This window comes from Ambystoma mexicanum, chromosome 5p, assembly GCF_040938575.1.
Source record: "Ambystoma mexicanum isolate Mex_15411 chromosome 5p, UKY_AmexF1_1, whole genome shotgun sequence".
Taxonomy (NCBI): Eukaryota; Metazoa; Chordata; class Amphibia; order Caudata; family Ambystomatidae; genus Ambystoma; species Ambystoma mexicanum.
In genome coordinates, this window is record NC_090930.1 from 923,746,008 (window position 1) to 923,759,951 (window position 13,944).

General features: G+C 45.6%; 1 protein-coding gene across 5 annotated transcripts in view; it reads left to right on the forward strand.

Annotated features, from left to right (window-relative positions):
• LIMD1 (LIM domain containing 1) overlaps positions 1–13,944 on the forward strand; it is a 681,428-nt gene that overhangs the window by 77,600 nt on the left and 589,884 nt on the right. Inside the window, exon 1 of one of the 5 annotated variants that reach the window (XM_069613349.1) lies at positions 11,326–11,377. The exons of the other annotated variants lie outside the window; for them this stretch is intronic. Coding sequence (XP_069469450.1) covers positions 11,341–11,377 — 37 coding nt within the window. The 5' untranslated portion in view covers positions 11,326–11,340. Of the gene's footprint in view, positions 1–11,325; positions 11,378–13,944 lie in introns of those variants that run through there. 5 annotated transcript variants of the gene reach the window in all.

Here is a 13,944-nt window from a genome sequence, read left to right on the forward strand (position 1 = left end):
CGAAAGGCAGAGGCACTGAGAAAGACAGCAGTGAGACTGTAGCAAGGGAGAGAACCATGCAACTGTATTCTGACACCGGTCAAAATCCCAGAAAGGGGCTATCTGGGGAACGCAGCACGAAGGCTCTCACAAGGCTCTGCACAGTGACCGAGCTGACGGAAGCACTGTGCTGAATGCCCGCAGGCAGACGAAGCAGCCAACAGCAGAGGCCAACTGGCTAACTGGACGCCCGCCGAGCCGGCGAAGGAGGAGGAAGGGCAGATGCAAGTAGAAGCCGAACCACAAAAGGAGCCCAGAGAGAGCGAGTGGGGAACCATAGAACCCAGGGATGAATGCCACATCAAGAGTGAAGGAACGAGCATTGTTGCACAAGGGTCAAGGAACCCATCGCTTGTTAGAAGGCAAAGGGAAGCCAAGTACGAACTTTGTTACTAAAAAGGCACTGAACCTAATTTGGAGAGATATAAAGATATGGATGAGAGAAAGAGTGCATAAGAAGAGAGTCTGGCAGGAAAGTATACTAGGCAACGCCAAGTGTGTGGAATGAGCTGTAAAAGAGAATCACAAGGAAGATTCATGCCCTTACGATTTTGAATTGCATTGAATGTGGGGTAAGACTTGGGAGGGGGGTTGTCATTTTCCGTGGAGTGGAGTAAAGCACCGACAGGATGGAGTTATCCTCTTGAACTACAAAGAACTGAGTTATTCTTTTGAACTTTCGATTTGGTGGAGAGAAACCCAGGGAAAGGAACCATTCCCTGGAACTGTGAATATTATCCATTTGGAACTTTTGTTGGATTCGTACCTTTCTTTTATACTGTTAAGGGTATTGCTATTGGCCTTTACAGTGTCTTTTGTGCACTTTAAAGGCCAAGAGCAATGCCCTTAACACCTTAGAGTTACTTTTAAAATGTGAGGGCTAGGATAGCATTTCGGACACAGCACATTTTTGCTTTTGACATCTTGACACAGGACAGACCTTTAGTTTTGGTTGAGGTAGGGAAATGCCCCCTGGATTAGGGACCGTGAGGTATTTTTCAACCCCTTTATCATTTAATAGAAGTCCATAACCACAGACATGAGTTCTGTATCCCCCTCTCATTCCTGGCTCCTCACAGGACCATAGAATCTGGCATGTGCACACAGTTGTGCATGGAGAGATGGGCTATGGCACAAATTGGAACTGGGCCGGGGCACTTATAGGGGTACGAAGAAGCTCAGCCTGGCCATTCTTTTGTGGCGATTCAGTGCCCTTGGGCAGCATGTGTTTGGGATCCCCCAGCCCACTGGGTCTTGAGCCTGTTTCCCCTTCACACAAGGAAGGGGTTTGTCTAGAGGTCCCATTTGTTTGGGCAAGCTTGGGGGGTGGGGGGAGTGTGTGTGTGTGTGTGTGTGTGTCTCTGTCTGTCTGTACCTGTACCTGTTCCTGTTCCATCAGGAAAACTTGGAGCCATCTCCTTGCATCAAGTAGGTCACCCATTCTAATGCTGTGAAGTTCCAACCTCTAATATATACCACTCTTGTTCGCATGGGGAATCTTTCACTCTCCAGTGTTGTGCTATTACCAAAGGTGCTGGCAAATTGAGGATCGCATATGTCTTCCTCCTGGGCTTTGGCCACAATCCGTCTTCGGGGGCCCCCAGTCCTAATACACATTGTCCGACACCTCTCCTAATCTGACTGCCAAACATTTGCACCTTATTGCCAATAATGGCTTTCGAAAAGTCTTCAGACAACTCCACCATATATGAACCGAATCACTCCGTCCTCCACATTTACACCAGCACTCCTGTGGTGTTCTGGTGCTCATTGAATGCAGCCCTGCTGGTGTTTAATGCCACTGAGCCATGTTCTTTTACCAAATCTCTCTTGTCTACATGTCCCACAATAGCTGTTCCCAATCTTCTGGATCTATGGGCTTCCCTACTGCCCGGTCCCATCTAGTCATATACGCGTTCTGTGGAATGGGCGCACTATCTATCAGAAGTTTATAAATAGTGGAGACCAGCTGACCATCCCCCAGAGTAGAGATGAGGTATTTCTCAAAATTAGTGTGGCCGCTTTGTTACTTGGGGTCAGCAGCGAGTGTCTGAGCTGCAGGTACTGCAGTCTTTCCCTTTCGCTCAATTCCAGTTCCAATTTGCATTTGCTCAAAAAATGTAATTCTTTCACCATGGAACATGTCCCCATCTTAGTACACCCCGCAGCCTTCCAGCTTGAAAATGCGCCGCACATCATCCCTGGGGAGAATTGGGGATTGTGGAAAAGTGGGGTAAATGGGGAGGAAATTATGTTAAATTGTGCAAGTGTACAGCCTTGTCCCGTGTGTCTCCCAATAATCCTTTGATCGCGCTTTTGTGCATATTTTGTGGTCTGTCCCCTTTGATCAACCCCATGACTTGTTTTAGAGAGGTGTCTATTACTGCTCTGTCCATAAATACCCATATCCTTTCAGGGTATCCAACAAACTAGTCTTTAATTACCCTCAACTAAGCTAGTAGCGCCATGAGTGTCTTCAATGTGACCCACGGGGGCGTATTGTTCCACACAAAAGCTGTGAGCATCTGTTTCAGTGATTGGAAAAACTGATGGGGAATATGGATCGGAAGTGCTTGGAAATAATACAGAATCCAAGGCTGATTCACCATTTTAAGGGTATTGACTCTCCCGAGCCATGAGACCGACAAGGGGCCCCAGTTGCTCAGTTGGGCTTTGATGGATTCCAGCAGGGGGCGATAATTCACACCAGCTAGTGTTTTGGTGGGCATCACCCCTAATAGTTTAATGCGCTGTGGTGCCCAACGGAACAAGGTACTTTGTTGAGCGCTCGCCAGGGAGTCCCCTGTAAGTGAGAGGTTTGGAATTTCTGATTTTGTGATGTTAACTTTCAGTCCTGCCATGTCCCCAAAGGCCTCTATTGCCGGTATTGTTGCTGGTAGGGAATGCTCAGGGTCTCTGAGAGTGAGAAACATTTCTTCTGCAAATAAAATTACCTTATGGTGTCACCCCCAAATGGGATCTCCCGGGTTTCCCCCTGTGGTCTGATCCTAGTAAGAAAAGGTTCTAAGTGAATCTCATAAATAAGTGGGGACAGGGAGCAGCAGTTCCCGAATTGCTCTAGTAACCTCCTCTACAGTGATATCAGCCTCAAGTTGCTTGCCTCAGGAGATCTTCTGCAATAGTACGCGCGCAGATAGGTCTCCTGTAGGGCTTGATTGGGGCCATCTGAGAAGTAGAGGGAGGCGTAAAATGAGACAAATAGTTTCATAATATTTTGTGTCGTGGTCACCGTGGGGGGTTGTTATGTCCTTTTATAATTTGCAGTGCCGCTTTTTGTTTCAACTGGCACACCAGCAATCTTGTCAGCTTTATTTGCCTTCACATAATATCTCTGGTGCAGATATAACAGCTCTTTCTCTGCCTTCCTAGAGTGGAGCAGGTCGAGCTTGCCCCTGAGGTTTGTATGTGCCCTGCAAAGTTTTGTCCCTGCATCAGTTTCCATCTTGCGCATTACGTCTTGGAGCTCCTGCTCTAGGTCTGTTTCTAGCGCCCTAACTTGTTTTGCCCTTGCTGCCTGCATCGAGATAAGGTCACCCCTAAAAGTCACCCCTAAAGGCGCCCAATAGGGAGTTTTCTGACACCTCTAAGGAGGCGTTGAGTGTGAAGAAATCGCTGATTTTGATTTCCATCTCCTCCCTCGGTACATGATCATCCAGCAGTCCCTGGGGGAGCGACCACTTCCATAGCCCTCGCTTCTCAGTTGGCAGGTTGATTGTGATTGTTAAGGGGGCATGGTCGGATAATAATAGGGTAGCTCTGATGCCCAATTCACTAATGCTATCCAACAGGGATACTGAAGCTCAAAAGTAGTCTATACGGGAAAAGGATTTATGCACATGTGAGTAGAAGGTATAGCCCTTCTCTATCCCCTTGTGTGCCACCCAGGCGTCTTTCAGAGCCAAGTGATCCATTTTCGCACAACAATCTCTGGTAGGAGGGGGCTGCCCATGGTAGTTGCTTGTGCTTCTATCTCTCTCCGGGTCCAAGGCCAGGTTGAGGGATGGGTATCTGAAGGGGCGAAAGGGTACAGTACTTGGATGTTCAGTTGGATGGTGTTTTCCTAGGGGTCTTTTGAGTGTGATGGAAATGGGTATCTTGAAGTTCTGTTTTATCGATGGGAATATCCTGTGTTGTGCAAGGGTGGCTGGGGGTCCAGTGATGTGGTTATCAAGGTATGAACTTGGGTTTTAAACTAAGGTTGTGCCTGGAAAACGGTGTAGTGTATGCAATTGTGGTAGGATGGTGGTGATCTGTGGCTCTTGTATAGGGGCTGCCTAGTCTTCATTTGGTCATATGTGTATATTGGGGTTCTGGGTGTGCCAAGCGAGAATCTGCTTGTTCTATGAATTTGTGTTATTTACTTTGTGTTTGTGTTTGGTGGGTCTCTGTGGTATATGGGTGTTTGTGTTGTCGTGAAAAAAGTGACCACTAATTATCCCGGTGAAATGGTGAACAATTTATTAGTAAAAAGCAAGTAACAGGGCTAAAGAAACAAACAACTGTATGAAACTTCGACGCAAGTGAGAACCCCCTTCCCTCCAAGTACTGTTCTCTTACACCGAAAGGAACACGTGCATTTGAATGGAAGTGGAAGTCCAGACAGGGCAAGGAATCATTTTGAAACAATGCTACAACCAGGGAACAGAGGCCCTCTATCCTGATCTTTGATACCATCTGCATTCTTACATGTAAGGCGGTGTTATCGGAAAGGACAGCATAAAGTGATACATTTAATGAGGCTGGATATATGCCTCAAAGGTTCACACATGGTCTGAGGCAGACGAGCATGCTTATAGTATGATGACTTCCGTCTACTAAACCTGCTTTTCCGTCTACTAAAGCCGCTATTCTTTGGAAAGCACAAGCCTGAAACACACTTAGAATAAGCCAAAAAGGAAAATGTGTCCGAAACAAGAGATGTGGAGGTGAGCATAGCTACACAGTAGCCAACGTGCCTTCATTGCAAAGACATGCACAGCAAAGCCTAAAGTCTTACTTCGCACAAGCAAGAGACGCTTGTTTAAACATGGCAATTTGCAGTACCTATTTGATATTATAATGCAGCAGCTTATTAGGAGCGTAGATAACATTTTCAATTCCAGATTCCCCACCCCTACTATCCTAGGGGTCAAAATTAAGATTTAATAAGCAGGAGCTAAAAGCAGCTCCTGGGTATCCAGCATTAACCAGTGACCAGGATCTTCCTGGGGAACCAGGAGCTAGTACATAGCATTCCGCAAATCTAACTTCCAGATAAGATGCAAACAAATTCTTTATGGACAGTGATGCTTTAAATGTTGTATAGATGTATCTTAATGGTAAGCGTTTGTTTGGCATCAGTTGGCCTGGGGAGCCAATCGTAGCTGCTTGTAGCCATTGGTGTCAAGCTTACCAGGCTCTTCCAAGCCTCAAGCAGGAGCTAAATGGCTCTCGGCTCTCCTCAGTTTTGAACCCTGCAATCTTTAGTCCCATTACATATATCGCTGAGGGAACAAACATCACATTCTGGCATGTCATAACATATTATTTCTTCTGTAGCTTGACCCAAAAGCACGTTGGCCGTCTGAGAGAATTCAGAGCAGGTGTTGGATGCTTGATAATGGAGACACTTGCAAACCATCGACAGGCCATTCAGACTTATAATTATGACAAGTGCTATGAGTAAGAGCTGACCAATAAATGCACCCAGAGGTTTCAAAAGATCCTCGACCCAAATGCCCAGGGAGTCTCCAGACTGGTAGGAGGTTAACAGTGTGGGGAATGTGGGGAATTGATTGCTTGATTAACTGGGTATGAAAGCACAACACTCACTCTTCACGATTTCGAAAATGCCACCTTGTGAGGCTAGAAGAATATCTAAAGCCATACGGTTCTCGAGCACCATGGTTCATGTGGTTACTTGTTATCTGGATAATATAGACAAGGAGGCAGTGGCATTTTCAGTATCCTCTACTAAACGTGACAATTGAGTCAAACGGTCTCTGTTTATCTTGGTTCTGAGGGCTGGTATGAGATCTCCGTCCCCAACAACAGTTTTCCCAGGTAATTGTTCTCCGGAGATGGGGCTGAGCGGGAAAGGTGGGAATATGACAACTGTAGGCAGAGCATACCCCTCTGTAACAACTCTCTCCCCAATTAATTGGCATACAGGGATATGGTTTGTCCCCAATCCTTGAATATTCAGATTCAGAAAGGTTTGTGGCTAGGAGATAAAAGATTGGTTCAGTTCATCAGGGCAGGTGATGGGTGAGGCACAAGTGAAATACGTTTGCTAGGCCAAAGTTTTGTAGGCTCTGTGAAGTTGAAGCAAAGCAAACATTGCTGTTCAAAAGTTCCAACAGAAATCTAGTACTCAGAGAAGAATTCCTTAGTTCAGTTTGTACTCGAAAGTGCAAGCTACAAGTTCAGACTAAAAGTATCCGAAGTACCAGAGCCAGGTGCATATAAGTGTCATTATAACGAAAAGAATGACCAGCAGGTCTTAACAACAGGGACCATAACTTGCATGTATCGGTGAATCAATGGTGGTGGCTTCTACTCTTTTCCATTGCACCACAATCTCTGGGGGGATTCATTGTTGTTGAGGGGACGAGTCCAGGGGCGAGTGGCCTGGCCAGTTACCACTTTGTTCAACACTGTTGGGTCTCGAGAACTCTTCCAAAGGATCGCACAGCATACCTTTTTAGGGGCTGTGTTGTGAGATCAAGGGGCCAGGCACTGAAGGTGGTATGCCTGAAAGGAGGTCTGAATTTAGGTTGTTCCTTCCAGGGCCTCGACTGCTTGATGAAGGAGCCTTAGTAATAGCTCCCACAGAGACCTCAAATGTGGAAGAGGTTCAGCCGCTCCAAGTCCTGGTTCATTACGTGAGCATGCAGAGTGATCGAGGCCCAGATCCTCGTCTTCTGGTACTACCCACTCAATTCCAGAAGTACTGGAAGAGTCTGAAATTGGTAAATGGCCGGCAGCGGCACAGATGGAGGAGCGTGTGGTCGTGGTGGAACTGGAGCCAAGCTGAGGAAGTTTGGTCAAAGCGGGGATGATGTTGGCCGGGCTGGTGATTGTGTGGCAATGTGCTGCATGAATCCAAGCTGGGATCCCAACACACTTTACAGCAGTGTTCGTAGTCAAGAGAAACTGGAATGGGCTGCGCCCTTGGGCTGGAGTGCCAATTTCCACTGATGGACCTTCACCAGTACATAGTGCCCTGGCTGTAGAGGGTGACAGGACTCAGTAGCTGGTCTAGGCAGGGTTTCATGGACCCTAGTATGTAGAATCAGACAATTTTAGGCAACATACAACAGTATTGGAGTAATGCATCATCCTCTGAAGGCAAACTTTGGATGTGCGGGAACTGCTGGAGTTGCAGTTCCCATTCTAATGGGACGACCTGCAAGGATTTCATGGGCAGACGGTTTGTGTTCAACTTTTGGGATTATTGTGCATGGCAAACGGAGCTAAAGGCAAGGCTTGGGTCCATTTCATCCCGGTCTCTTTACACACTTTAGACCGCCTCAACTTAAGATCCCCATTGCATCGTTCCACATACGAGCCGGACTGAGGGTGGCAAGCGCAATGAAACTGTTGAACTATTCCTACAACTTTGCCCACTTCTTTAATAACCTGACCAGTAAAATGAGTGCCTCAGTTGCTATCTATACTTAGAGGAAATCCAAATCGGGTATGAACTCCGCCAACAACATTTTGGCCACTGTAATACCGTCTGCCTTTCTACATGGGTATGCTTCTACGCACCCAGAAAGCACGTCCACTATAACCAAACAATGTGTAAAATTCATGCAGGTGGGGAGCTGCATGAAGTCTCTGCATGTTCAGGAAGGGTCTTCCGGTACTGGATGCGAAGGCAGGCTTGTATGTACCGCCTCTCTCAATATACTGGGTCAAACATGTAATACAATTCGCCCAATAAGTTTAGTGGCTAAACCAGGGGCCATCCAATCTTGATGAAATAAGGTAATCCTAGCATTTTTACCTGAATGGGATAAGCCGTGAGCTTCACGGACCAGATAGTGGAGGAGTACCTTGAGTGCCACCAGGCGGTCGTCTGGTGAACGCCACATGTAACCTATTTCGAGTTTACAATACCGTTGGGTCCAGCTCACCGTTTTAGCTTCAGGGACCTGGTCTTGGAGGTTTGCAAGACTGGACCGGGAGTTGATTGGTGACCATTGGACTGCACTAAAATCAAGAAATTCATTAGGAGCCAGGGGCCCATTTAAGGCTGCTGAACGAGCTGCACCTTCCACTAGTATATTTCCTTGTGCTGTGAATGACTGAGAGGGATCATGCGCCTTGCATTTAACAATAGCTACAGCTACAGGAAGTAACAAAGCATTCAATAAAGCTGGCATATATTGTCCATTCAATATTGGGGTGCCTGTGGAAGTTAAATACCCGCACTAACTCCACAGTCGTGGATAACCCTGTGGGCATACCTGGAGTTAGTACAGATCATAACAGATCTATCTCGGGCCAAGGCACGGATGAGGGCAACAAGTTCGGCAAACTATGCTGATTTTGACATTGGTAATCAGACAGCATAGGGGGGATGGTACATGCAGAATAACCAGAGATCAACTCCCCAGTTTCTAGAAGATGGATGCAAGATCCATCGACAAAGAGGATCAGATCTGAGTATAACAGTGTGCATATCTGACAAATCAGCATGTGGGGGACATGAGTGTCTCCACTATAACCTTAGAAAGGAATCGGGGTTCAGGACTGAACATTGGTCTAAAGTTACATTGGACGCAGAAATAAGAAACATTTCATATCGGGTAAGATGGGAGTCGGACACATGCTGTGTCTTGCCTTTAAGCAATAGTGAGAACACAGCATGGGGAACTGCAATCGTGACAGGATGTCCCTGTACTAGTGAATCAGTCTTTTCTATTACCAGTGCAGCAGTGGCAATGGCTCGCAGACAGGCTAGACGTCTTGATCCAAAGCTATGCTGTGTTAGGGTACAGGGTGATGCTTAACACCATGTAACACACCTTGCGCAAACCCGTTGCGCTTGTTCCAATAGAGCACAAAAGGCTTATTATAATCAGGCACACCTAAAATCGGAGCAGTTGTAAATGTTTCCTTAATGGTGACTAAGGCTTCTTCTGCTTCCTGAGGCCATGGCAGAGGCTCAGTGGTCTAATCATGTGGCAGGTTCTGAAGGGACTCTATGGATACATATTCCGAAACCCACTGTCTGCAGTAACTGACCATCCTGATGAACTATCCCATCTGCTTTGTAGTCTGGGTCTTGAGAACTTTCTGGATCCCTGTAATCCGGTATTGAGACAAATGTCTTTCCCCAGCTGAAATCTCATGGCCCAGGTATCGCACACAGGGCAGACACAACTGTTACTTGTCCTTTGATGCCTTCTGACCCTTTTCAGCAAACGCATTCAACAGAATGAGAGGTTCTTCCCCACATACTTCCATGGAGGGGGAGGCTAGGAGCAGATTGTCTACGTACTGCACCAGCATCAACCCTCCTTGGAACCGAGTCAAGCTCTTTATTTGAAATTTGGGAGAAAAGAGTAGGGCCTTCTATGTATCCCATTGGAAGCCGAGTGAACGTGTATTACGTGGATTTATGAGTAAATGCTAACAAATACTGACTTTTGGGATGTATGGGTATGGTGAAAAATGCTAAACAGAAATCCACAACAGTGAAATAGTTGGCTGAGTAAGGAATACATGACAAGATAGTGTCTGGATTAGGTGCAACAGGAAAAGATGCTAACACAGCTGCATTAACTGCACATATGTTCTGAATAAAATGATAAACCTCTTTACCTCGCTTCTTTCTAGGTAAAATCGGAGTATTGCAGGGGCTGCATGTTGGTACAATAATACTTTGTTGAAGAAGGGATTCCATTACTGGGCAAATGCCTTCAGCCTGTCGAGAAATAGGATACTGAGGTACACATGGTATGGGCTTGGCAGGATTTAGAGTAATTTTGACTGGTTCACCATTAAGCATATAACCAGTGTCATTTGCATGGGTTGGCCATAATTTGACTGGGACTCGGTCCAACAGTTCCTGTTGCAGGCAGGGCGTGTCTGGCTATTCTGAAAGGTTTGATTGGATAATTTCCTTCAATACTGCCAGCAGCTCATGCTCTATGTCAGCGGGGATGCCAAAGAAAACACTATCAGGGAACAGTAAATGGAGAAACTTAGCTTACACAATAAATCCAATCCAAACAAATTCACAGGTGAATAGGGACTCAGCAAGAAGACATGTTGGTCAAAAATGGTATCTATCGTGAGCATAAGCGTAGTAGACACAGGATGGGGTATTGGCGTACCCCCCTATACTGTAAGGAAGGCATGGTATCAGCAGTAAGGCAGACATAAGTGACCATAGTTCAAGGGTGTTTATTGAACTTCATAAAGGATTTGAAAAATGCCTATCTAATCTGAAATCTAAAAATTAAAGCAAGTTACGACCATCAAATAATAATAATGCAGTCCTGCTGGTGTCTTGTCAAAACAAAAGGGCCTATACTATAAAAAAAAAACAACTATTGCCAATCCTTAACTCTAAATACAAATAGTGTGGGAAACAATGTTATGTAAAAGAAAGAAGTGTTCAAGAAATTATATGCCAGGATATTCAGGCCTTTGGCCTCCCTTCACCATGTTTTCAGCACAGGACAAGGTGGTATACGTTAGTTTAGCACAGTCTCTGGCTTCTCTAGCACAAGGGCACAGTACAAACATTAGCATTAGGGCCTTTCGTGCCAAAGTCTCTTTGCCTTTCAAAGTCTCTTATTTCAGAGTGCCTGATGCAACAATCAATACGTTATTTTCCTCTTAGGATTTCACAAGTACTCAATTTCTCAGGTGATTCACTAATCACCTCAGATCCCCCTCAGCTGGGCTCAGATCCTCTTTAACACAATGTTCATAGGATTTTGATGTATCCATTTTGTCTTTTGATCCCCGGATCCCCCTCAGCCGGGCTCAGATCCATTTTAACACAATGTTCAATCAGTCTCCCTACGCTGGGCTCAAACCAATTTATTTAACTCCTACACAAACTTGCTTTAACCCAAAGCTTTCAATTGATCTCCCTTGTTCGGGCTCGGAACAACTTTATTTACTTTGTCTTGAACTTTCTTGGCAGTATCAACATCGAAGACTTTTGATTGTGCACAGGATTTTGCTTGACCCACCACAGGACCACTTCAATGCACAGTTTTGTGACTCTTTCACCTTTGTCAACTTTGAGTTGGATACCTTACAGAGACCTTTTGAATGAGCTTGCACGCAGTGCCGGACCACTCTATCAAAGGTATCATATATTGGTTTCAAAGTTCAATCACTCATCTGTTGTTCAATGTTACGCCTTGGTTATCGCATGTGTTTCATACACTGTTCGCTTCAGCGCTCACCATACATTGTTGCTGGCTGCAACCTTGGTTTCAACGCACACCGGTCTGCTATCGGTCTCCCCAACTCACCGGCTGTGTTGATTTCACTGGCGTTGTTGTTGTAGGAGCCAAGGGCAGTACCACGGCAGCAGGGGATTCTCCCTGCCTTGATTATCGACGTGGGAGGGCCCCAGGTACCTCCGACACAATGCAGGATTCTTCAGTCTGGTTTCCTGATCTTAAGCTTTCTATTCTCGAGGTTTCGTGAAAGTAACGGTTCCTTGTTGAAAAGGTCAAGGGCACTTCCCTCCTTGCAAACGCCTTCTGTTTCGCTTTCTTTCTCTTCATGTCATCTTGGAACTGCTGTTTCCTCGTGTGCTTTGCCTTGCTCAGCGTGTGCTCTTGTGCTCCGCAGTTTTATCTGTGTGGGGAAGTGTAATGGAAGTCAGGTGTGCGTGATGGTCAATAATTACCTGACCCTGCATGACCATTGTACTGGGACAGGTCAGGTGTGCGGCTCAGGTGTTAGTCAGTTTTCTCTCATGCCGAGCTCTCCGTGAGAAAGTGTTTGTGTTGTGAAAGTGGGGCGGGCGATTGAGTTCCTAAGTATCCTACCTGAAAGGATAGAGTAAAGGTGTTAGGGAAGGGGATACCGCATATCGCAATCCGGTCTCACACACCCCAAGGACCCCCACCAGAAACTCGATCCAAAAGCGACGGCTGTGTCCTGGCCAGATAGATGACAGATCCTCTGCGACTAGCGGGTGAGACACCTTTAGGTTTCTTACAATACCTATAGCATTAACAATTTCATCAAAATGAATCGTTTGTGAAAACTCAGAAGCTTGTAGTGTGGAACATGATGCTCCGGTGTCAACCAAACATGAAATCATTTGACAAGCAATAACACAATCAACATACAGGGCATTAGGAATCAATCTATATCAGTGATGTAGCAAGTTCTGAGAACCCTTGGCAGTGCTTACCATCAGTCTGAAGTGGTGGCGTTCGAGGTTGGAACCTTGTCGGTTGGCTCTCCGCTTCAACCGTTCTACTGAGGCTGATGTGGACACTCGACTTTCCAGTGTACAAAACTCTTTACAATAGTTGCACTGAACATTGTATGTATTTGTGTAATACCTCTCAGCAGTTTTCCCTGGTTCAAATGTATGGGGTGCTCCTCCATCTTCCTTACCGCCCTGCCATGGGCGAAACCCTTCCCTTCCTTGGGGAGGTTGTAAACTATGTACCTGCAACACCTAAGTTTGTCTTCAGTAGTTTGCTTTTGTCTTTCGACCTTTTCATGAAATTGTTGTGCAGCTAATAAAACCTCTACCAGACCCTTTCCTTCCCATCCTATTAGCACTGCCTTAATTCCTTCTGATACATTGGGTTGCAAAGCCATAACCAAATGAGCCACCACGGCTAAGAGGCGCTATTAGGACTGCATCAACAATCCCAGAGTATTGTTCAAAGCATTGTGTCAAACATTCAATATATTCCACAGGATTGTCACCCTTGACCTGCTTGCATGCATTAATTTTAGACCAATCAGTTAGAGGACACGTTTTAGTGATTATTTGTACCAGCCTATCAGTAAAGATGATCGGAACCCTAGCAGTGGAAAGTCCTTCAGCTGGACAATTGGCGCACACTTTCAGCAGGGTCAAAGTATCTGTGGGCAGCACTGCATGCAAGAATTGATTCAAATAAATACACATAGGGTGATTATAACCTTGAGCTCCTCTTGAAACTTAATGGGATCTTCTTGTATCTTTGGGAATCTCTGAACGATATTAAGCAAATGAGTAGCGCTACAGGGGGCAGTAACTAAAGTACCACCTGCTCCAGTTAGCTATCTGAGTGGAAATGCATCAGTACTGGTATTGGATGTTACATTTGGGAACCCTTCAAACGTGGCTGAGGAAGTTGAAAAAAGTTTAGTAATATGAGCTTGTATTTCAGGGGTAAATGCTCCACCCTTAGGGTTTGGACTTATGATATGTTGGTGGTTGTGTAGAGTCTGGGCTAATAAATTGATGATTAGGTACAGCATTTAAAATAGCAGGGTTATAAGTGTCAAGGATATCTTCAGGACCTTCCTTTAGCGGGTGCTCCCCTTGGATTACGGGATATAATTGTTTGTACCCGGCTTTATAAGCCGGTACCTGCGGGTTGGAATACTTAATATTCAGGGACTTAACTTGCTCCTTGAGATTTTCCTGGTTATCTTTCAGTGCCTGGGTCTTGTACTCAGTCTGTCTCTTGGTAGCTTTGGCATATCAATCTAGATAACTGTCCCATTGAGGTTGGTGTGCACATGCACCTTTCTTTACTGACGCTTATGTAGGTTTGTTATCTTATCTAGGTAAAATTTGCCTTTCTGAGGAAAAGGTCTTGGTGACTCACTCTATGTATATTCATGCCTTTTATCCAGGTACTTGCATGCTTTGGGTGAGTAGTGAGTAAACATGAAGTGTGCTGGACT